The 23,900-nt window shown below is 46.7% G+C and overlaps 1 protein-coding gene across 10 annotated transcripts in view; it reads left to right on the forward strand.

The window, feature by feature from the left end:
• The window catches only part of AGAP1 (ArfGAP with GTPase domain, ankyrin repeat and PH domain 1), a 301,541-nt gene that overhangs the window by 275,821 nt on the left and 1,820 nt on the right, over positions 1 to 23,900 (forward strand). For 9 of the 10 annotated variants that reach the window (XM_027705461.1, XM_027705463.1, XM_027705467.1 and 6 more), the window contains 2 exons: positions 22,663 to 22,918; positions 23,364 to 23,900. The exon at positions 23,364 to 23,900 is cut by the window's right edge and continues 1,820 nt beyond it. In XM_027705461.1, coding sequence (XP_027561262.1) covers positions 22,663 to 22,918; positions 23,364 to 23,567 — 460 coding nt within the window. In that variant the 3' untranslated portion in view covers positions 23,568 to 23,900. Of the gene's footprint in view, positions 1 to 11,811; positions 11,919 to 13,882; positions 14,105 to 22,662; positions 22,919 to 23,363 lie in introns of those variants that run through there. The other variant, XM_027705469.1, reaches the window with a different exon arrangement.

The raw sequence follows: 23,900 nt of genomic DNA on the forward strand, positions 1-23,900 counted from the left end.
ACAGCTGCTGGGTGGTTTTGGCTGCCACACTGAAAAGCACCAGGTTAGGTTGAAACGCCCTAAATAAGAGGTTGATGAGCTTGTTACACTTTGGAAGATCTAGGATTTGTGTTCAGGACTCAGGCAAGGAGGATTTCTTTGTGTTGTATGAACAGTGATGAGATAGGGAAAAGAGTATTCCTAAGTCAATAATCAGCTGTACAAAAAGTGATATTTTATTTTGTCTGCTAGAATAAGAACCAGTCCAGTGGGTGAGTGCCTGTTGTGAAGGGCTCAAAACCGTGCAGGATCTTGGCTTCAGACTTAATTTCTGGTTTAGATATGGCCTGATTATTTCTCTTTTTGTCTTAGTTCTCTCCCAGACACCTGGCAGAGCTAGGGAGCATCTCAGATTTGAAGATGAATGTCTTTGCACTGGACTTCACATCTGCTTGGCCAAAAGCTGCTTGAAAAGGTCAACTCAGAACATACTAATAGAGAGAGAACCACCACAGTGTTTGTTAGAAACTGCTTGGGCCACTGTTTGACTGTGGCACTGCAACAGGAGCATGGAAGAGCAAGAAGATTCATTTCCAACAGGGAAAAAACCTGGATATTTTATTTGTAAATTGGTGGGAGGTGTGGCTCACATCAAGCTAATGACCAAAGGCCAGTACAGCTGAAAAGGAATCAGATGTCAGCCACTGTGGGTTAGTCTTGCCCCAGAAAATTCCTTGATTTTTTTTATAAGCATTTAGAAAGAAAACAGAAGTGAGATCAGAGACTAAAACAGGACATTTTGGAGGGGAGTGCATCTCTATTAACTAGGCTTTCTTGCACCCATTTTTTATCATTTACATGCTCCAATGTGTGCATGCACACATCTGCTACTCCACAGCACCTGAGGAATAGGGATGGAGAGTTTCTTCTTAAATATGGAAAGCTAAAAGCAACTGAAAAATGAAGTTTGCTGTCTAAAGCATTGGGCAGCCTTGCCAAGGTGCTCTTTGCCCTCACTCTCTTTCACAGTAAATATTTTATCAGTTGTTTCCAAAAGGAAAAGCACTGAACGCTTGTGTTGCTATTGAAATTCAGCTGTTTGTGAGGCTGAAACTTATAATCATAAAAAGACCAAAATAAAACCATTGAGGAAAAAAATGCCAAAAGCATCAGCTATTAGGGGATCCCCTGGGTCAGATCCAAAGGCTCATCTGGGAGTACTTTGGGAACTACTGTGAGTTGAGCACTTGCTGCTGCTGAGGAACTCAGCAGAGCTGCTGGCAGGGGAAACATCCAGGAGGAAATATTCTGTTTTGTTAGATAGAAATCTTAGGTAAAATATTTTCTTTTCCTTTGGAGCTTTTCTGTGTAGTTGGTGTTTGACCTGTTCTTTGCATTCCTCCAGTCCTGAGGTCACATCTTCCTCTCTGTACATCAGCTCTCCCCAAACATAAAGCAGTTTGACTAAACATAACTCAAATTGCTTTCTGTGTGGGGCATAAGTTGCCATAAAGCCAGTTTATTCCTGGTTTGTGCTGCTGAACCTTTGTTATATAAATTCCTTTTACCGTTTCTACACACGTTTTCTGGTGTCAAGAGATATATAAACTGCTTGTGGTTAAACATGAGGACAGGCTGTCACTGGATAGGCTGAGGGGGAGGGAGGTGGTCCTCAGGTTACCTTTTCCCGGGTGGGGTGTTCAGGAAGGTTGTGTCCATGGGCAGCACTTTTTTGGGAGTTGTCACTGGTGACAGTGGTCAGCGTGTGCTGATTTTGCCCCTGTCAGCCCTCAGGGGCTGTTTGAATGGCTCCTGGGTTTGTCTCAGCTCCTGGGGAGGGCAGAGCGTGGCTAAAGCCACGGTGGGGATGCTGAGCAGTACTTTAGGAGCAGGCAGTGCTCCTGGTGGCTCTGCTGGCCAGTGACACGAGGCACAGAAGCAGCAGCATCCCTTCGCTTTGGTCGTGGCTACAGAACCCGCAGGGCTCCCTGACAGTAACTGTGACCAACTTTCTTTTGTGCTTTTTTCCCTTTTTTCCCCCCTTTGTTTAAGACTGAGCTTTGTTTCTGGCTCTGCAGGAAGCTGGTAGCCTATGGCAAGGGACTGGGGAGAGGAGACTTCAGTAAGATAACTAAATGAAAAGGGCAGCAGTGAAAAGATGGTGCTGGCTTTTGACTGGACTGAAACTTGAGATACACGAGCCCGAATGCAGGTTCCCCACAGCTCTCACATACCCTCAGTTCCTCAGAGATAATGCTCTGACTGCTGCATTTTTCCATGTCAGGGTGCTGGGGGGAGAGGGCGCTGAAAGAGTGACCAGGAGAAATCAGACATTCAAATAATTAACTAGCAGGTTAAAATGTGTGGAGGTGAGCCCAGGTGAGGGATGGGAGGCAGGAGTTGGAGGCAGATGAAATTCCTCCCCGTGCCTATTAACCAGGTTGTGCAGACAGGGCCGAGTCCTGTCGCTGAAGCATTTTTTGTGTGAGTCTGTGAGAGGTTGGGGAGCTGGAAGAACCATCCCTTGGTAATTGGGGAGCCTCAAAAGGTGCAGATGGGACAGGCTTCAAAAAGTCTTCGTGCTGAACAGATGATTATGTCATGGCCTAGAAATCTTCCAGCTAACTTTGCTTTTCCCCAGAAGATTTACATTTTCCTTGTTTCATCCGGGTCAGAGTTTCTTAAGGGATGTTTTTACTGTATTTTCACTTCTCTACAGCACCAGCCAGGCTTAGGAAACTGAGGTGCATACACACAATAAAATCACAGCCCCATTAATGCTTTTTAGACTCCTCTGCAGGTGGAAAGAACAGGACTGTGTCACTGTGTGCTAAAACTGAAGGATGTATTATGAAAATGATATCCAGAAGTTGCCTTTTTTCCTCTCTCATCTCAAGAAGCCAAAATTTGCAGCCCTAATCCTTCGCTAATGACATATGTGTGTGCTCCTGCCTGAGCCCCTCCAGACCAGATCTGCTTTGGCCACTTGTGCAGCTCCCACAAGTCATAAATAGATACCTGAGATTGCTTGGATTCACCTGTTCCATTCAGGCAAAGAGGAGGAAAAGAGAAAAGCAGCTACAGAAATTAATTGGCGTTACTTGTTAGGACTTCCAGTCTAGGCAAAAAGTTAAAATATTATGATTTTAAATCATATTATTATTTAACGTAGTATTTAAAATAAACATGATTATTTGAAAATATTATTGCAGTTGCAATTGTGAGTGGTGGAACTGCAGTTTTGGCTGGTCTGGGTACTCCCAGCTGTGGTTTCTTTGTGAAGCCCCTGGCCTGTGGCTCATCAGCCCCAGGATGGAGCTGGAACACGGGTGTGCTGGTGCCTCCACAAAACATATTTGGAGGCTGGACAAACTCAGCAGCCTAATGCAAAGCACCTATTTTGTATGTTAAAAATCAGTCCCCAACATTTTGGGTCTTTTTTTAAGGACACAGTGTGTTTTACAGGGGTCTTGGGGGGTGTGGAGGAGCAGACAAGGCCTAGGCTTGTGCAGGATGTGTGATGGGAATGCCCCAAGTGAAATGAAAGTGTGCAGAAAGTAACTCTTGTGATAAAGTTTTGGGACTCCTGAAATTAATGTACGTCCAAATCTGATGTTTTAGCTGGTGTTTGTTGTCACATTTGCATTTTTGGGGTGTCAGACAGCTCGTTGGATATCAATGTACGTGTTAAGATGGGGAATAAGAGAGAGGGGAGAACAAGAGGTGTCATGGGGGATGTCACAGTAAGACAAGGAAAATACTCTCCACCCTCAAACATGATATTTTTATAAGAGGAAAGTGCATGTGACATCCTGGGGGAGAGAGGTTTGGGTTGTATTTTTGACAGCCAAGAGGTGACAGACCATTTCACTGCCATAGTGGGACACACAGGAAACATACATTTACAAGCACAGAGTTTACCAAGCACATTTATCAAGAATCTATCAAGCATATGTATAATATCCTTGATAAATTCCAGATAATGTGTAAAATACACAAAATATGAAATGTTTTATGTGTGTATATGGTGCCCTTTCACTATTAGTTCAACATTCAGGGAAACTGGTTTCAGTGCTTTAAAAAAAATAAATATTTTCTGGAACATGCAATTTTTATTGAAGAGTAGATCGGATAACAGTTTGAGAAGCATGTAAATAAATCTTGGCTTATCTGGGGGTGTGAAGGGGGTGTGTTTTGGGCCTCAGTTAAAAACCTGAGCTTTCTTTAAGCCAGAACTGCAGCAGCAGTGAAAGTGAATTACTCACAGTAATTCAGCGTGATACAGGGGTGGAGGTGTGGACATGTTATGACTGTAACTTGGCAAAATAGAAAGGGAATTGGGGAGAAGAATGGCAAGAAATATTTCAAGTCTTCAGTGAGGATCTTCAGAAGGAGATGCTCTAGGGGTTTAATGCAATTATAATGACTGGGGGGGATAGAAGGGTTTTCAGGCATTTGGAGGTGATGTCCTTGGAAAAATGGATTCTTGTAGTTCAAGCAAGTGTTCCCAGGAGTAGGGGATGGACTGGGGAGGAGGTGTTTGGACTGGTTGCTTTAAGCTGTGCAGTTTTGTCCCAGGGAAAGCAGTGAATCCCACCACTAGGAAACACAGGATGTGGGGAAATGCAGGGGATTGAATGATCCCTGTGGTCCTTGCTTTCTGGATTCACTGAATCTCTGCTCAGGAACCTCACAGCATCCAGCAGATTGTAAAGCATTTCTTCCTGCTGAGTCCACCACCACTCCAGAAGACTGCAGAGATCAGCTGAAATCAGGATCTAATTCCAGTGCTCTTCCCTCCCCTGTCCCCTGCTCCCCTCCTGCATCCGCTGGATGTCCATTTCTGTAAGTTTTCCCTTCAGAACAAACCTATCATTTTTCACCACAGGATATTTACAGCTTCAATCAGTGCCAAATTCAATTGGCTTCTGATCTCATCGCTGGAAGTTATAGATGCAGATATTATTTGCACTGTGGTTAATTATGGAGCAATCAAACTTTGGCTTTTCCACTGTAATTTCCTCTGCCAGCTAATTTAATTAATCACCCCCAGCTCAGCTCTTCCAGCTGCGACCGGCAGGGTCATTAATTAGACATGTGGTGGTAGCTCATAGACCAGTTCCTGTTAAGGGGCTGCTGCCCACTTGATCTCTAAGGGAGCAATAGCTTTTTTCCAAGCATCCAGGCAGGATTGGAGGTAGCTGCCAGGTTACTGTGTTCCTCAGACGTGATTCCCAAAAGCAAACAGGGGGATGGCTGGGACTGCCAGTGCTCAGCTCACGGGTTCAGCAAGGCAGGGCTGGGATCAGATGCCCACCAAGATGCAGGTTAGGGTCTGACCCAGCAGTTCTCAGTGGTCCATCCTTTATGGTCTGATCGAGGAGCTAAAAAATAAATGCTCAGGAATGTGGTGGAGCTGCTTCTGACTGCTGGTGGGAGCTGCCTGCTGTTTGTCACGTGGAAGATGTTTTAATTGCCAGATCACAGCCATAATAGGAACATATTTTTTTTCACTACAAAAGCTGTGCAAAATAACCAGCCAGGTCTGTCACACTGCTTGGATCTCAGAATAATCAGTAATTTCTTTTTCTTCTATGTGGAAGAACCTTTTACAGTAGACAAAGTGGGTTGATTACTTACAGCTTAAGAATCTCATCCTAAGCACTATCAGCAGAGTACAAGTGGTTTGGGACACTTGTCCTAATAGCTCTGGAAAGTCCAAGCATTTTGCAGGGAAGGCAAGAGATCCTTAGTCCTTGCTCTTGCATGGTCTCTTTTGATAGCCTGGAATAACAAACCCTGCCATTGGATTCCACTCTGCATCTGAAATATAGATTCATAGAGTCATTAAGGTTGGAAAAGCCCTCCAAGATCACTGAGTTAACCCAGCACTGCCAGGTCCACCACTGAACCATGTCCTAAACACCCCATCTAAGCATCAAAGCCTCCTCCAAATCCACCGTGTTCTCAGACTGCAGGTTGTAAGGATCCTTCATTTTATTACCATCTTTATCCTCCTTGGAGTGTTCCCATCACACCACATGGTGGATCTTGGAGGAGGTAAGCTAGAAAAGCTGAAGATCATCAGGATCCTTGTAGCTTTTGGGCAGCTTTTTCAACCACACAGCTGGTTGTACTGCCCTTTGATTTCAAACCTGTTGCAAAGCTGTCATTTCTAATCAGTGCCTCCTCTGCCAGCCATGGATTGCTGATGGATTGCTTGGAGTCTCCCCCACTTCTTTCCAGAATAGACAAACTCTGCTCAAGACAACTGTTTTAATCATCTTGGCTCACAAAGCCTCCTTTCAGCCTCTTCTGTCCAAAACATCCATCAACCCCGCCCAGCAATAGTAAACTGAAAATAAAAAAATCAGTTCTCTTCACAGCTTAACTGTAACTGGCTTTTTTAATAGCAAAACAGTGCTGTGGGCTCAGAGCAGCTCCCTCTTCTGAAGGAGAAGGTGCTTCTGATGCAACCCTCCCTTCAAGTGCATCGTTTTTCTTCCTCGTATCTCTCAGAAGGTTCCCTCAGTCTGAACTGTTTGGGGAAGATGCTTTCAACACAAAGTCCCTCCGCAGTCAGGGAGGGCTTTGGGGATGTTCACAAGAGACGCAGTTCAGCAGCTGTTTCAGACTGGAGGGGTCACATCTGCTCCTGCCATCACAGGGAGATTGGTGACGTGTTATTGCCACGGAAGCCCCAAATCAGAGGGATTTGTAATTGGTAAGAAGACAGGTTGTCACTTCAGAGGAGCTCTGCACCTTGCCTGGCAGCACAAGGTAGACCTCGTACCAGACATCAGTGCTGCCTTCAGCAGGCAGCAGCCACGTCGCCCTGCTGGGGCTGCTCCTGTGGGAAACCTGCTCAGCTTGAAGTCTCTGAGCTGGGAATGCTGCTGCTGGAAGGGAATGGGGCCCACGAAGTGGATATATATAGAAAGAGCATGTATACTCTATATATAGAGAGAGGGAATCGTAGAATCTTTAAGATTGGGAAAGACCTCCAAGGTCAAGTCCAACCTTACATGGAACATATATATTCTAGCTTTATGGGATACATATATATATATATATATATACACATATATTAAAAAAATAGCTTTATCTTAAAAAGGTACTTCTGAATAATTTGCCACCCAAAACTAGAACAAGTGCCAGCATTAACTAGCAGATAATCTGCCACGAAGGCCTGAATCTGGAACCATCCCCGTTCCTCACTGAAGAAAGGCAGCATCCAAAATTCCTAAAATAGCCAGCAGTGTTCAGTGGGCAAGCTGGAAAATTAGTTTTTGCCTTGCAAAAATTGGAATTGCACTTGGTCCTGATCAGCAGATTTCAGTCACCCAGCACTGCTTCACCTACCTGTGTCAGTTGGTTTTGTTTTATTTGAGCAATAAATACCTTAAATCTTCTCAGAGCTATTTCATGTCTTCTGTGGAGCCTCATGATAGTCCTGCCAGGCATTCATCAAGGCTCCCAATGAACCACCACATGAACTATTCCTCTGCTCCTTATCAATCAAAACAGTTTACTTAGAACTTTACTTTTTCCTCCTGAAGTAATCAAAATCTGATATTCCACAGATTGCAGGAAATTGTCACTGCTGTATTCTGTGCTAATCCATCACGTGAAACAGGCATCATTTGGGCATCAGAAGAGCATTAAACGTTTAAATAAGCAAGAGAGTCCATTAACTGCTCCAGATGACAGGGCAGACAAATGTTTGGATCACAGGTACGTTGGGAATCACGGCACAGACCTTCCAGAGCAGTGGGGCATCCACAGCCTGCAGCAGGCTCCAGGCTCTCCTGTTCTTCGGGATAGCCCTCAAATACTCAAAAGAAATGCTTAGGCCAGCAGGAGGAAATGAAAGTTTTAAGCTTAAACTTCATTTAAGCTCTTTGTGGAAGATAGTCCAGGAGATGGTTAAAGTATCCATCACTGTCTTGTAGCCCTGTTTTCCTCTGTTCAAGCTGCCAATAGCTTTCAGGAGTAGCTTGTCTGTTAATGGTGAGAGAGTGGGAAAAGGCCATTTTCATGCCATGGACTCGAGCAAAACAGACTCCTTTGCCATGTGATAGTAAATGTGGTGGGCAGGCCCTGTGTGATGAGGCTGCATGGTGTGGATGTGTGTGTGAGATGTTTCACGAGGCTCTGAGCAACCTGGTCTAGGGGAAGGTGAACCTGCCCGTGGCAGGGGGTTGGAATGAGATGGTCTTGAAGGTCCCTTCCCACCCAAACAATTCCATTATTCCTGAGAAGTGCTGGGGAACCTGAGTCCACCTTAAACTACGAAAAGTGATGAGGAGACTTCTCACAGTCACATCCCAGCCAGAGAGGTGGCTGCTCTGTTCATGAAACACCAGTTCCAGTGGACTGGGGAGAAAATTCTCCATAGAGAGGCAGTGGATGTGGGATTTCTTGTGCCTTTATTCTATGGCAGGGAGCCAATCCAAAAGTCTCCTTGTTGGGGGAATTCTGTTCTTCTGGCAGGTATTTTGATCCCCTTGTGACTGGACAAAGCATCAGCGAGGTAGATGTTGAGTGGCTCTGGATCACAGATGTGGTTTGTGTGCTCACAGCCCCCAGTTCTGTCCTCTCCTCTTTGAGTCAAGTTGTGTTTTAAACCAATTTCCCCTTCTAGTGGTAATTCTTTGTGCACCATTTCCCTTTGCTTGGCATCGTAAAGCAACCTCTGGTTTTCAAGGGAACAAACACTCCTGTGATCAAGGGAATTGGGGGTGTCCTGCACCAATGCAGGGGCACGTCTGCCCTGCCAAATAACAAAAGACCCATTGTAATTAGAGTGTGAGCCTTCCTTTAAAGGGTGACTGGTGAGGGGAAATTACCAAGACTGGAGACAGTAATTAGCAGCCCCTGCAAACAGCAGATCAAGCTGTCCATACCAATATCCCAGAGGAAGGTGCCCCAGGAGCAGGGAGAGGGGCTGGATTCAGCCCTCTGAGCTGTGGAAGGTGCTGATTGTGGTTGTGGGCTTTTCTGCTGTCAGCAGCTCTCCTGCTGTAAACACAGCCCAGCCCCAGCCTCCTCTCAAAAGGATCCTTAAAACCTTCCTTTTCTCCCCTTCCACTGCTTCAAAAACACAGCGGCTGACAGTCCAAATGTTTGAAATAATTGGATTCTGCATTCTAATTCATCTGTAAAGTATTCGTTGATTAAATTAGCCTAATAGATATTATTTCTTACATGACTGCATAATTTCATCCTGATTGGATCACTATGGCACTAACGAGTCCCCCCATTTACCATTGACTCGAGAATCACAGAAGGCTGCAGATAACTATCATCTTGTTTCCATTTTTTTTCCTTTCCCAGGCTAAAAGTTAAACTGATTTATACTAAAAAGGCACACATCCAATGCTCAGGTACATCTGTATTTTAGTCTTCAAGGCCAGTGTTAGAATGGAAAAAATATCGGTTTATATAATCTCGAACCCTTTTTTGTTTACTCAGTGGTTTGTTCAGAAGCAGAAAGATTAACTGACCATTTAAATTCCTTTGGGGGGGGAATGGAGATATTTTTAAATAAAATACATTTTATTATCTCATCAAAACAGATAGGCACATTGCAAATGAACCTCGTAAGGACTTGCACACATTCGGAGAAATGAAAATACTCAAGATAATGTTTCAAGGAAGTGCTTTTAGCCTCTATTAGTCAGATTTTTCTTTGAGCTGCAATTTGAGTGTAACCAAGAGAAAGCAAGAAGAAAACAAAATTGTGGTTGGTTTCATGCTGAATGAGAGCAGATATTTTTTTTCCTAAGGGAGAAGGAGCTCCCTTGGAGTCCCTCTCTCTCCCCTGGCGCAGGGGTGACGGGCTCACACTCCTCCAGCTCTCCCTGTGCAGTGGGGCTTTGCTGGGAAGGGGTTAACAGCACGATTGGCTTCTTCCCCTGCCCCAGTGGCTGGAAACAGCTGGTGGGTTTTGTGTTGCGCTGCTGAACTGAGCAGTCCAAAGAAGTTTTTGGCAAACACTCGGCCTGCCCAGGACAAGAAGAGGTGGGTCAAGCCAGGAAACCGTTTTCATGAGCAAACGGGGGAAACAATGCCCCGCTCAGCAGGGACAGAAGGGAGACCCGCTCCCGCTGAATAGCTCCCCAAAAAAACCCGGCTCAAAAGGAGGAAGGCCCATTCGCTTCTGGGAATCCAATAAATTGTTTCAGGAAGTGAAAGTCTGTCCAGGCTAATGGAGCCGTGATTGACAGGTGGTTCTCATTACGGCGCCCATCAGGGGACAAAGTGAATTCCAATGTTATTTAAGAGGTTAAGTAGAAATAAGATGCAGGTGACAGCCCAGGGCTTGAGGCATGGCACTGCTCTTCCTATGTTGTGGGTTTTTTGTGAAGAGCCTCCACAAAATTTAAAATGAGCGAGGGCAGGGGCAGTTTAGGAAGGAAAATTTGGTCCTACTGTGACTTTAGAGGAGCTTACCTGACTGGGGAGCAGGGAGGTGAAGGTTGCTTTGGGAATTCCTGCATTAGAGAGTTCCTGTTCTTTAAGTTCTTGTAATGTGGATGTTATGTCTGTGCTCAGTGAGGTGAGCTTCCAGCATGGACTGCCATATCCCAATGCTGTTGGACATCCCAGCGTAGGAGGAGGAGAACAAAGCACTGTGAAAGTTTACAGTTGTTTGTTCTTTGTGGCACAAGCTCAGAAGATTCCAGTGCCCCCCCCCAAGCACATCCCATAGCACTCTGAGCCAAAACAACCTCAGCCCTTGGACATTTATCTTCTCCTGTGCTTGTGCTGTGGCAGCTGACAAGCAAATCACAAAGTGTTGACCTTAATTAGAATGAATTTGAAGTAATTTGGAAGTGAAATATGTGGAGGCCACCTGGGGTTGGGTCGGGTTGCGTTGGTCACGGCCCCAGGGCTGCCAGAGCTGAAGGAGCATTTGGACAACGCTCTCAAGGACTTGGTGGGATTATTGGGGTGTCTGTGCAAGGCCAGGAGTTGGACTCAGTGATCCTTGGGGGTCCCTTCCAACTGCGGATATTCCATGATTCTGTGACAGGTTTCTGGATGCGCTTCTCCAAGGTCTGAACCTGGCTTGAGGAGGAAAGGAAAATGCATTCCTGGTCACTCAGGTGTTCCTGAGGCACCTTTGTGCTGCCAGGCAAGGTGCAGAGCTCCTCTGAAGTGACAACCTGTCTTCTTACCAATTACAAATCCCTCTGATTTGGGGCTTCCGTGGCAATAACACGTCACCAATCTCCCTGTGATGGCAGGAGCAGATGTGACCCCTCCAGTCTGAAACAGCTGCTGAACTGCGTCTCTTGTGAACATCCCCAAAGCCCTCCCTGACTGCGGAGGGACTTTGTGTTGAAAGCATCTTCCCCAAACAGTTCAGACTAAGGTTACAGAGCTGAAACTAAGGGCTGTTTCTGGCCTTGTTCAGCAAGAAATGAAGGCCGAGAAGAACATCCAAAGTACAATATTGCTTGCATAGACCATGAGCACCAAGGTGCAGTTTTAGCTGTGGCCAGAGGTTTGACAGTAGATCTGTACAAATGCTGAAGATGCTAAACCCAGACAGACTGTTTATTTCTGCATTTTTCCTTTTTCTGAATGCCCAGACAAGCAGCATCGGGTGTCTTAGCACTTGTGGATGTGGTGGGGTGGGAAGCTGAGGGATCTGCTCTGATTCCTGGTATTGACAGGATCTTCCATGGTGCGTGGTCAGGTACAAGGATGTAATTTCACCGAGGGGTTGTGAGTGACGGTGAAACTCCCAGGTATGACGTGTGTAATAAATCTGGCTGGGTGCAGAATTAATGTGGTATTCACAATGATTATTTACCATTGGAGGCTCAGACGTGGCTGTGTACGAGAAGCAAATAGCTCTGCACAACGAAGGGCACCCAGAGGAGAGAAGGAAAATACCTGCTTGCATTGTTTCACAAGTGCATTCCCAGGTAATACTAATGAAAATTGCACTTTAAATGCAGGATTGATTTGTGATGAGATCAGCCCTAAAGAGTACATTTGTGGGATGATAACCTGATTGGTGGTGCTGCCTCTTGAAGGGCTGAAGGGGTCTAATTGGCATATAACGCACTATAAATTTATTAGAGGCCTCTGCTTCCCCATTGGTGGACCTTCCCCTGCTAACCACCAGGAAATTACCAATTTTCAGGAGTTAGTCACTCAAGTCGTGCCACGTCTGGCTTTTGAAAAGAAGCCTCTGTCATAAATCCTGGCTCAGGGAACGGGTCACTCGTGGAGTGGGCGCCGGAGCACCGTGTGTTTGCTGCTCCACTTGTGCCTCCCCGGCTCGTCCCCGTGTCCCACCTCCTTGCCACAAACCCAAGTTACACAAAGACCATTAGGAGGGAACTAATCAGTTTGGCAGCCCTTGGGCTGCAGCTGCCACAGACCAGAAATCACAGTTTTTTCAGTTCACGTTCAGGGCTTTGATGGTTCTTATGGTTACGTTCAGCCCCGGGGCATCTCGGGCAGGAGAGGACATACCCACTATTCATTTTTTTTCAGGAGCACAATAGGAATATTCAGGAGCCAATGTAATTATTTCAGCAACTTTGCTTTTAAGATTGAGTCACAAATTAGAAAATAATATTCACATGTTTCTTCTAATTGGTAACAGATTAGGGATATTTTATCTTTTTAAAATAATTTCCAAATGTGGCCCACAGTGGGATTTGCAGGGAAGTAGGTGGAAGAGAGAAGGCACTTACACACCAACAGCACTTGGGCAAGAGGCTTTAATTCTTTAATTCTGGCTTTAATTCAGCTTTGAGATCCCTGCACACCTCTCTCTTGAGTTGCTGTCGAAGTGGAACTTGCTGTGACTTTTGGCAGGTGGCTCCAGTGCGGATTTTCTTTGCTGTCAGGTTTTATGTGGGTTTCCCACTGTTAAGCACCAACCTTATGGCTTGTAAATCGTAAAGGCCTAAAGGTTTGCAAGTGATTAATAGGCAGAGGTGTGCAATTAGAAATGCCTCAGCAGGACCTGAGCACTCCAATATCTGCTGGAAGCCAAGTCCATCTCTAATCCCACCTTTCGGGGCACATTTGGGCAACCCCAGCATTGCACGTCCCATTATTGAAAATACACAAAGAAACAAAAAAAAGTCTTGGTATCTCATTTTTTAGGTACAGAGGAACCTCATGGATTCCTGTGGGTGTTCACTGCTGAGGATTTCTAAAGTCTTTCTTAGTTACTCAAGGTTATTTTTCGTCCACTTTGCTTTTTCAGAAACACGAGTGGCTCTACCAACAACTGTTTTTTTGACTAATTATCGTTTGTGTTTGGACAAAGGCATCAAACACCTGCAGCCCAGTAAAACTGAGGTGGAGGGGAGTCCCATCACTTGCTGAACAGAGGGAATACCTCAGGTCCGACTCGCCGCGAAAGGCATCATTTTTACTAAAAAAAAATAGCCATTAATAAGTGCGACTCATAGAAATGAGTCTGGTGACATGAACAATTCCTGTAGAGCCCTTGTCATCAGTGAAATGTAAGAGACAGCCAAAGCAGCTGAAGAAGTGATCAGTAGAGGTGGAGTAGTGGAACAGGCGTGTCAGCCAAGAAGGGAAGATGTGTCGGAGAGGAAGAGGAGGGTATGGGATGTATATCCCAGGCAATGAGCAATAGGACAAGGGGAAATGGCCCCAGTGGTGCCAGGGGAGGTTAAGGTTGGATATTACGAAAAATTTCTTTCCTGAAAGGGTGGTCAGGCATTGGAAGGGGCTGCCCAGGGAGGTGTTGGTGTCACCACCCCTGGAGGTGTTCAGGAAAGGGCTGGAAGTGGCATCAGTGCCATAGTTAGTGGGCATGGCAGTATTGGGTTGAAGACTGGACTTGATGATCTTGGAGGTCTTTTCCAGCCTCAGCAATTCTGTGATTCTTGAATTGCAGGTGAGGAGACACTGGAAGGTGAGCAGAGCAGAAGGGAGGGTTCCAAGTCATCTGGGAAGAGTTGGGCAGTGGAGAGGTCCCTGTAGCATCAACGTGTGTCCCAGAAATGCTGCCCATGGTCCCCAGCCCTCAGACCTCCCACTGCAAACGCTGCTGCCTCCCACTGCTGACTTGTGCAGAGCAGGCAGTTGTTTTTATTTGCTTGCTGCTCCAAATGCATTTTTCTTCACAGTCTATGCTCTAATACAATGTTTATTACTTGTATTTTCTCTTTTATGTCTTACATAAATTCAGTGTAATGTTGGAGAGTGTTTTTTTCCCAAATACTCCAAAGAGTGTCATCTTATTGCTTCTGCTGGAATTAAGGTAATATTAAAGCCCCCTGAAAGGGCTTTTGTTTTTCCTTGTAAACCAAACTGTGGGAGTTATTGCTAACAAAGGATCAAAATTGTCAAGTAAATTTTGGGAGGTCTTTGTGCAGCGTTGTGATCAGCCCCTCCTCTTCCAGTTTTTGATCCTTGGGTGAAGATTGGCTTCTCCTGGAGCCCACAGCACATTTTGTTCCATTTTCAATTGGACTTGATGATCTTAGAGGTCGTTTCCAATCTTAATGATTCTCTGACTGAAGCCACCTTTGTGTGCTAAGCAAGCCCTCATCTGAGCTCTCTGTAGCCTGCTCTGCAGGTTTGTCACCCTTTGGGCAGCCCTTGGAGGGGTTTCCCCCCCTCATTGTTTAGAAGGTGCTGGTGCACTCCTAGTTCTGCCCCTTCTCCACTTTCCAGCACGATTTGCAGAGGAGAAGCTCCATTTCTCCTCTCTGCTCTGATTGTGCTGGGATCTGTTCCAAGGCAGATCACATCAGCTGTGTCACAGAGTCCTTAATGTGCCCTGATGGTCAGGGCACGGGAGGAGCCGTGGGGCTGAGGGACATCCTGCCACCTCACTCCACCCCTCGCCTGGCACAGATTGTTGAGATTTGTGCACTGAAATGTTTGTATACTGTGCAAGAGGATTTTCATATTTTTTCCTTTAAAAAAAAAAAAAAAGGAAAAAAGTATGTAATGATTTCTTGAGCTCTGTTTAAAGTGCTACTGCATTAAGTATAGCCTTCCTATAGGAGAAAATTAGTGTTAACAAATTGCAAATTAATGGAATCTTCTAACCTGAGTGACTGTATATCAAATTGCAAATTGAAATTTCCAGTCTGTGTTTAGGTACTGGCACAATGCAATTTGATTTATACACTTAAGACATCAGGTTAAGTCTGGTTACACATGAATAATGAAATACATTAGGTGCATATTTCCAATTACTATTCCCTGCATATATATATTTATTACTAAAACAAGCAAGAAGCAAATATACTCCTTGGTTTTAGCGTTTCTATGCAACTGTTGTAGAGCAGCTTTTGGCTTTTTTTAGGTAACATTGGTGGTGTGCCTGAGTGTGACAACCCAAGAAATGGAAGCAGCCCACTCATGTCTAGACCCACACAGTCACCCCTGGGCCTTCTCTTTTCCAGGCTGGACAATCCCAGTTCTCCCAGCCTTTCCTCATAGGAGAGGTGCTCCAGCCCTCTAATCATCTTCGTGGCCTCCTCTGGACAATGGGGAGCTCTACAACCTTAGGGTTCACCATTGTTTGGGGTTTTCCCTCTGAAATACTGCTGGCAATGCTGTTTAAAAAATTTGAGGCATATAGGGTTAGTGGGAAAGTACAATTTGTGGCATTCTTCAAGCTTTTTATTACATCTCTGGGGACTGTTTTCATTTCACATATTTGCACAGAACAAAAAGCTTGGATTTGTATTGAGAAAAGACTTAACCAGCTTACAGGGCTTACAGTTGTCACCTTTAGGATCTTTATTCTCAGCTTAATAAGCCCTTTCTTAGCACCCACAGTATCCCCCACCATTATGTGTCACATAGTTTTTGCTTAACTTCATAGGAATAAACCTCAGGTGTGATATATTTTATCGAGGATACCTTAAAAATTATTAGATGGAGTGTCACGCAATGAAAACATAAGTTGACTGCAATTTTCTGTGATATATCAGAGCCCACAGTTGCAGGATATTTATCTAGAAAGCCTGGAGTCAGTAAACCTTGATGTCTTGGCCAGGCTGGCCATTAATGTTGGGCAGTAATAAATCCTGAGGGTGTATTAACACTTGAAGGAGAGGTGCTGGTTTCTCTGTGGCATCACTGGAGGGGTAACTTAGAGGTGCAGAAAAAGCAGCTGCTTTGGAGCTGTTTTGGAGGGGATGCTGTCAGGAGAGAGGGAAAAAGGTGGAGAAGCTCCACTGAATGTGAATTACGACGATACTGGTGAGTCTCAGGCAAGGTGTGATTAATTCGAGAAGCACGTTCAGCTCTGCACGTGTGAGTGATCTCTGTCCCTCATGCACAGTAGGGTTTTATTTCCCTTAAACACACAGCCACAAAAGGAAAACTGGAAAATGGAATAGTAGAGCTGATGGTGGAGAAGGTCCTGAGCTGTGGGCTCCAGAAAACAGGTCCCTGGCAGTGCAAGGTGCTGCTGGTGGGAAACCACCTTTATTTCACAGAATCCCAGAATGATTTGGGCTGGAAGGGACCTTAAAGCCCATCCAGTCCCACCTCCTGCCATGGGCAGGAACACCTGCCACTAGCCCAGGTTGCTCCAAGCCCTGTCCAACCTGGCCTTGGACACTTGTAGGGATTTGTGCCTTTTGGTGCTGGTGTTTTGGTTTGGTTTGGTTGAATAGGACTGATAGCAGGAGAAGTAACCTGAATTTGGCATGTTTATGCAGCACTGAATTGTCTTTCTCCGTCTCTTGGACAGAAATGTGCAGGTTGAAGAGTGGGTTGAACACAGTCCTCAGCCAGACAGGTTCCCCATCAGACAGTAATGAAATCATTTCCAAGCTGGGTCACTGCACTGCTCACTGGAGGCAGCCCTGGAGCAGAGTCCAAGGCAAGGCACGGCTTGGCTGATCTGTGGCTTTCCTGTGGGGCTGGTCTTCGTCCGTCAGGGATGTTTAACTTGTAACAAGTAATAAGCTTAATAGGTTGACTTTATTTAATTATTAATGATCCCTTTCTGTCCTTACAGCTCATAAAACACCCTGTAGGTTGGCAAAACACTCATAATATTGATCAGGAGCCAGAGAGATATTTATTCCCTCTTTGCCCCAGCGTGCATAAATCGTGGGCCTTTTCCCGGGCGGGCGGGATTTACAGTGGTCTGTTTCTGAAGAGCTTTTCCGTAATTAAGGAACAAATACCCATCGGTCTTTGTTTGCTGTCTGGAGCCCTCTTGTTTGCCAGGGACCTGCATATCCCTGGTGGGCCTGTGCACTCTCCCCCTTAGCAACGGGGCCGGGCAGATAAGGCATGCGGGCCCGAACCACTCAGCTGCTACGCACTGGCCGTGCAATACACCGGGGTCTTCTCCTGCAGAGAGAGGAAGCCCCTGTGTTTTCTCAGCATATTGTTCCCAGCTCCTCTTCCATGCCTCTCCTCCCAGTTCCTGCTTTGCTCGGGGCAGGAAGACACTTTGGAAATTCCTTGCTGCTAGCCCTTTCTTCTCGCCCTCGCTTCTTCTCCCCCCTTCGCTGCTGCAATTAAAAACATCAGGAACCCTTCCCAACATTTCAATCCCATCCCTCCCTCCCCAACGTTTTTCTTTTACCCATCCCAACATTGCATCCCTGTCAGGATCATCACAGAGGGGGCTGCTTAAATGGGAAGCCCCAGCACAACCAGCTGCCCAGCACTGGCCATTAGGTGATGGCTTCTTGCAAGCTGGACCACGAGGCTAATGACACATTCTGGGGCTCTTCCAGGAGTTTGGGAGGTACAGGGGGGTTAGATTTACTTCATTTTCTTGGAAGAGACGCATTAACCTTGTCAGCTGGCCAACAGGAGAGAATATTTGGCAGTGCTGTTGCTGAGCTGGCCAGGTTACTACGGCGTTGAACGGTTGTACTTCAGTGAGCAACCAGAAATGGCAACACACGGGCACAGCACCTGCACAGCCACACTGGAGAGAACCTTTAGAGGCCTCCTCTGTTACAGAATTAGTTTCTTTAGGAAGTGAGAAGAAAAGGTAAAAAATTTCAAGAACTTTTTACTGTTGTCAGAGGTGTGGAGGGTAAAACTTCACTCCAAAGTGCCTGCACCAAGCCTGCACAGTATCTCAGGTGGTGGGAAATCAGTGCTCTTCCATGATAAATACCTGCTGTCCATTGTCTTTTTGATTCAACCTTCAAAAATCAATCCAGCTTTTTAACAAGCACTGGGTAATTCTGGGTACTGAGTGAGTGACACAACATTTTTGTCATCCTTGTTACTGCTTTGGCTGCTCTTGTGCTGGAGCTGTGGAATTCTGATGGCAAGTTCTCAGGGTCCCCATCCACATGATGTCCATCCACACAATCAGTTCTGGGTCAATGTAAGAACATGACTTTTTTTTCCACCCTGCAAATCCTTTTGGTGCTTGCCTTTCATGCCTCCCCACCAAACATATGTGAGGGACCATGGAAGTGGAGGCAGAGGTGAACAGGAGCGAGGAGGAGTAAGGATGGAGGGTGGGTACCAGCAGCATGAGGCTCCTGGTTGGATTTGTTGGGTGTAAAGCTCAATGAGCTCTGTGGGGCTGAGGTTTGTAGGACATGGGCTCCTCAAGGAGCAACTGCAGTGCAAACCACAAGTGGGGAATGCAGTGCAGCTCCTGGAGCGAAGCTGTGCTGGAAGCAAATCTGCTTTTTCTATCCTCTGATGCTCCCTAGTTAGCCCTCCCCCCTCCCAGGGCCCAGTATTTATGTTTCCAGATAATAATGATGTGGTGTGGCTGGCAGAGTAATTTAAATAATTGGACATTATCTTGAGAAGCAAGCACCTAATTAGATCAAAATAAACTGAGAACTGAAATTTTCATCTGTTTCTAATAACCCTTTACCTATGTACAGTATTGCTGCCACGACAGAGATTTCATTATTCACACCACTCTGTGTACTTGGAGCTCACGGGTGATGGAGACTCCTGCAAGAGCAGAGAGCTTGGAGGGCTTTGGCCAAGGCTCAGTGACTCATTCCTGGTTCCCCAGAGTATTTTGCCCCTTGTATTTGCCCCTTGTGTAACCAGTGAGGTTTGGAGTTTGTATCAGCGAGCTGGGTTAGAACGCAGAACTTCAGAGATAAAAGGCTCAAAGGAAGTCTTGGAACTCTGTTCTTAATTTCTCTGAGTTTATCTAGGAGGTTATAACCTATTCATTTTAATACAAATGAGGAAGAGGCAGCTCAGATATTCTCCAGCATTTGGTAAATCATCGGGACCATCTGAGTGCATGGAGATGTTGCCTCTCCTGCTCACCGGCTTTAATTTGGTCCTGAGAAAAGGACTCCACTGTTAAAAGTTCATTCAAAGAGTCTTGTTTTGGCTTTGACAACTACAACTGACAATCTCTGGTACTGAGGGGGTGGTTTGGAGTTGCCAGGATTACAGCTAAGGGAAGAAAACGAGGGAAATGTTTACTAGCCTTTATTTTTAGGGATTGGTTTGGTGTCTTTCTCCTGATGAGTTGCTCTTCCTCACACTTCCTTGTACTCTTATTCAGTTGATTTATTTAAAGGTATGTCAGTGCTGGCTGAAATGAAACACTGTGCCTCCTCTTCCTGCTTATTGCTGACCGCTCCAATAATTCATTTTTTAGCTCATTAACTAAGAGGGGATGTGAGCAGTGGTCCTCCAGGGAGCTGCAATGAGGTTAAGTGATCTACTGCTGACAACTCTGCTCTTGGACTGGCCTTCCTTGGGGGAAATGAAACCTCGACCAAGACAAGCTGTGGATCCCAGAAGTGAAATTGGGGCATCAGAGCAACAATTACAGTATTTATGTCTTGTTGTCAGGATTTGGGAGATGGATGCCAGCGGCGGAGCTGCAGCTGTCTCCCAGGAAAGTCCCCAGGACTTCCCATCCAAATTAAATGGTGTGTGCCAGGGATGGAGGGAGGGTGTTTGTGGGCGTTGCCTTTCTAGATGGTCACTGGAAAACAGCCCCTCTATTTTTGGCTCTCCGTGAGGGCTGGGTGAGTGTGCTTCTCCTGCTACCTCTGACAAGGTTTAGTTTTCTACCCTAAAATCCAAATGCTGGGTCTTTCTTGTGCCCAGTTTGTGCTGTTGAATAAGATCTCACTCAGTAGCTGATGTCAGTGACGTGCTGCCCCAAATGACTGAGGCTTTTGAATCACCTTTATTTTGATTTGTGGTGTTTGCTGTGTTCCCACCACAACCCTTGATGTGACTCCAAAGGTGGAATTGGGCCTTAACAAATGGAGCCTTTTGGTGCCCTGCGTGGTCAAGAAAAATCAGGCAGGTTTTCTGCAAAGGGAAACTGGAGTGAGGTGAAATAACCACGTGCAAAGGTAGGATTTTTAGGTGAATGTAGCCCCGTGTCACAGCCTGCTGCTGGTGGCAGGGCCCTGCGCTGGCCTCAGCATCTCCTGAGGGATTCCATGTCTCCTTGGCTGTTCCCAGGCTCTGCACCACACTTCCTCTGGTTAAGGGATGCATCCTGAGCAGAGCACACAGTTAATGCAGAGCAGTTATGGGTGACTTGATCATGCTGGGGAGTGCCTTAAGGAGGGACCACTTGCATCATCTCCATCCCTAATGCTGGTGCCATTTTTTTCCCCTTCCTGTGCCATTTATTTTTAAAGGGTTTTCTCTTCTTCTCCCAGCCTTTTGAGACAGTAGGATAAACCTGAGCAGGGCTGGAGCATCTTTATCCCTCTTTCTTGAAGCCTCCCAAGGGCATCAGGATTGCCCGTGCGACACACGGCAAACGAGAAATTCGTGCCAGTGAATTTGTAAACCAGCAGCCTAAAGCTTGGGAAGCCTCTGTCTAAACTAAGCTTTTATTCTCTGTATTTTAGTGCATATCACAGCGTCACTATTACACTTTGAGGTGAATTTTGATTGGAAGTGGAAGACTTGTGTCAAACAGCTTGTTTTCTAAACAAAAAAAGGGCATTTCTTGGAGCTGTGGTGATCACAACAACCAGTGCTCTGACAGGAGCCAAAACTTCCTATCACTGAAAAGATGGTCTGGGGGAAAAGGGGATTGATTTGCAGATTCTTGGCTAAAAAAAACTAATTGAGTAGGTGTTTGAGGTATATTTTGCCTTTAGGATGTATGGACATAGGAGAAATAAATGCCCAAAGCCCTGATGTGAGCTGCTGTGGGTGAACAGCACAGGTTGAATCACTTCACTTTCCAATGTGGCACATTTTAAACACATAGTGGATGTATTGGTTATACTTTCAATACCACTGTGTATGTTAAAAATCATATGAGATGTTTGCTAAACATCCCTGAAGATAATCTAGGTGGATACTGGAAGTAGACCTGCTGCAAGAATGCCCGTTTTATTGTAGATAATTGCATGTTACTTTTTCCTTTTCGTGGCACTAGTTGTGGTTTGTGTTTTTACCTTAAAAAAATACAAATAGAAAACCCATGAATTAAAGATTCTGATAACAGAACTCCTTTTCTTCCTCCTCTCCATCTGGAATACCTGCAATGATACTCTGGTTATCAGATCCTGCCATCAAAGGTTAATTTGCAACTCCCCAAACGGGTTGTTGGGGGCAGGGGGTTGGTGTATCTTTTAGCTTGCAGGAGTCATTCAGAGGTTTGATGTAAAAGAGCACTCTCTGTGTTAATTTTCTGTTTGCACTTTTGCTCTGAATAAAAGCCCCGGACCTGTTTTAGGGTAGATTGTGGTCGGGGTAGGGAAGCACAAGCTTTGGGAAGCTGTGCCTGAAAGCATCCAGGCAGGTCAAAGCAAGGTCACTCCACATGTCCCAGGAAATGATGCAAAACTAATCCAGATTTGCTGGTGGAAGGAGCTGTTTACATAAGTATTTAAAAACAGATTAGGGCTAACCTGACACTAGATTACTGGGAGCAGTGTAAACACGGCTGAAAGGCGTAAACAGAGCTTGGCCTTTTGTACTCCAGGGCAGAGAATCTGTCACCGGGCCCAGGGTCCTGGCTCAGGTGATGTGTATGGCTTTCACAGGCTGAACAGATTACCTGAGCTACCTCTAAATGGGACTTTGTCTGGGGCTGGATCTCTCACATCCTATAATTGTATGCTAATTTTTTTAATGGCAAGTGGAGGGACTTGTTTGTAGTCCTTGTTCTCCCGTAACTTGAGAGCACCCAGAAAGCTTTTGATAGTTCTTTGATATATCAGGAGGCAAAGGCGCTTCAAAGGATTGGTTTGGTGGTTTGAATTTTGGAAAAACAAACAGAGGAACCATCCATATGCCTTTGGAAACATTACTGAACTTGGAGAAGGACAAAGCACCCCTGTTTGGTTACTTCTGCTCTGAGATACAGAAATTGGATGTGTTTTGTGCAATGTATTTTTCCAGCCCAACCTTAAGGTGGAACCAGGCTGTCTGTGTGTCTTTGGTCTTTGTGACACTGAGGGCTCTTGCACTGACCTCTTGCCAGCCCAGGGTTTTTTAAGACCTCCTGGCTGTTGTGATCTTACAGCCCTGTGGGCACAGCATCCATCCAGGAGGATCTTGGGCACTGCAGTAACACAGCTCAGTGACAATAAGGCGGGCAACACAAATCCTGCTGCAAACACAAGGTGTGGGTGAGCTGTTCCTGTGAGGGCTTTCTCGCCAGAAATTCGCAGGGGGAAATAAATAACTTCCTCCTTGGTCCAGCACCGTTTGCTGCGGCGCCAGGTGAGAGTGACCCGTGTGCTCTGGCTTCTCTAGGGAAGAAAAGGAGCTCTGGATACGTGCGAAGTACGAGCAGAAGCTCTTCCTTGCCCCGCCGCAGTGCCTGGAGCTGTCTCTGGGCCAGCATCTCCTGAGGGCCACGGCCGAGGAGGACCTGCGGACGGTGATCCTGCTGCTGGCCCACGGCACTCGGGAGGAGGTGAACGAGACCTGCGGGGACGGGGACGGGCGCACGGCCCTGCACCTGGCCTGCCGCAAAGGGAACGTGGTCCTGGTGCAGCTCCTCATCTGGGTAAGTGCTGCTGGGCAAGGTGGGCTTTGGCTGTGTCCCTCAGCAGGACACCCCTCACCTGCTCCTTGAGGATGTGCTGGCACAGGGCATTCCTCACTGCACGCTCTCAAAGGGCAGCACCAGGGTAATAAGATGTGTTTGTGCCTGTCTCCTCCTTGATGGAAAGGGAAGGAGAGCGTAGGAAATGAGGGAGGAGAAATTCCCTTAGCTCGGAATACCTCTGGGACGGATTTTGTTCCACATGTGAGACCCCCTTCCCACAGCAACCTTTATGTGCCTGGCTGCTGTGCTCACGTTGTCAGGCTGGTATCCTGCCCGCTCCCTCTCCTCCCTGTCCCCATCCTCCTTTAAATCCAAATCTGTCCCTCCCAAACCCGCTCCTTCCCATTCCGCTGCCCCGTTGGCAGTACCACAGCCTCCCACAGCCCCCGTGTCCTTCCCGCAGTACGGCGTGGACGTGATGGCGCGCGACGCCCACGGGAACACGGCGCTGGCCTACGCCCGCCAGGCCTCCAGCCAGGAGTGCATCGACGTGCTCCTGCAGTACGGCTGCCCCGACGAGCGCTTCGTCCTCATGGCCACCCCGAACCTGTCCAGGAAGAACAACAACCGCAACAACAGCGGCGGCAGGATGCCCACCATCATCTGAGGAGCCCCTTGGTGCGTTCGCCGAGTTACACCCGCAGCCTCACACCCCTCCATCCCCATCACAGCTCCGCCCTGTGAGTCTGGTAACTCTCCTTTGCCCTTTTCCCTCCGGTACACCCCCGTCCCATCCACGGAGAGCGCGGGGGGATGAGGAGGAGCCCGAGGGGCTGCCGGGAAGGCCGTTGTTTCAGTGACAGCTCCGGAAGGACGGGGACGGGCGGGCGAGGGCGCGGGGGTTGAGCGGGACACGCCGCGCGTGGCACCGGGACCGTGGGAGCGCGGCCACCCCGGAGCAGGGACACCCCGGAGCAGGGACACCCCGGAGCAGGGACAC

This window comes from Neopelma chrysocephalum, unplaced genomic scaffold (genome assembly GCF_003984885.1).
Source record: "Neopelma chrysocephalum unplaced genomic scaffold, ASM398488v2 Primary Assembly neopelma1_335, whole genome shotgun sequence".
Taxonomy (NCBI): Eukaryota; Metazoa; Chordata; class Aves; order Passeriformes; family Pipridae; genus Neopelma; species Neopelma chrysocephalum.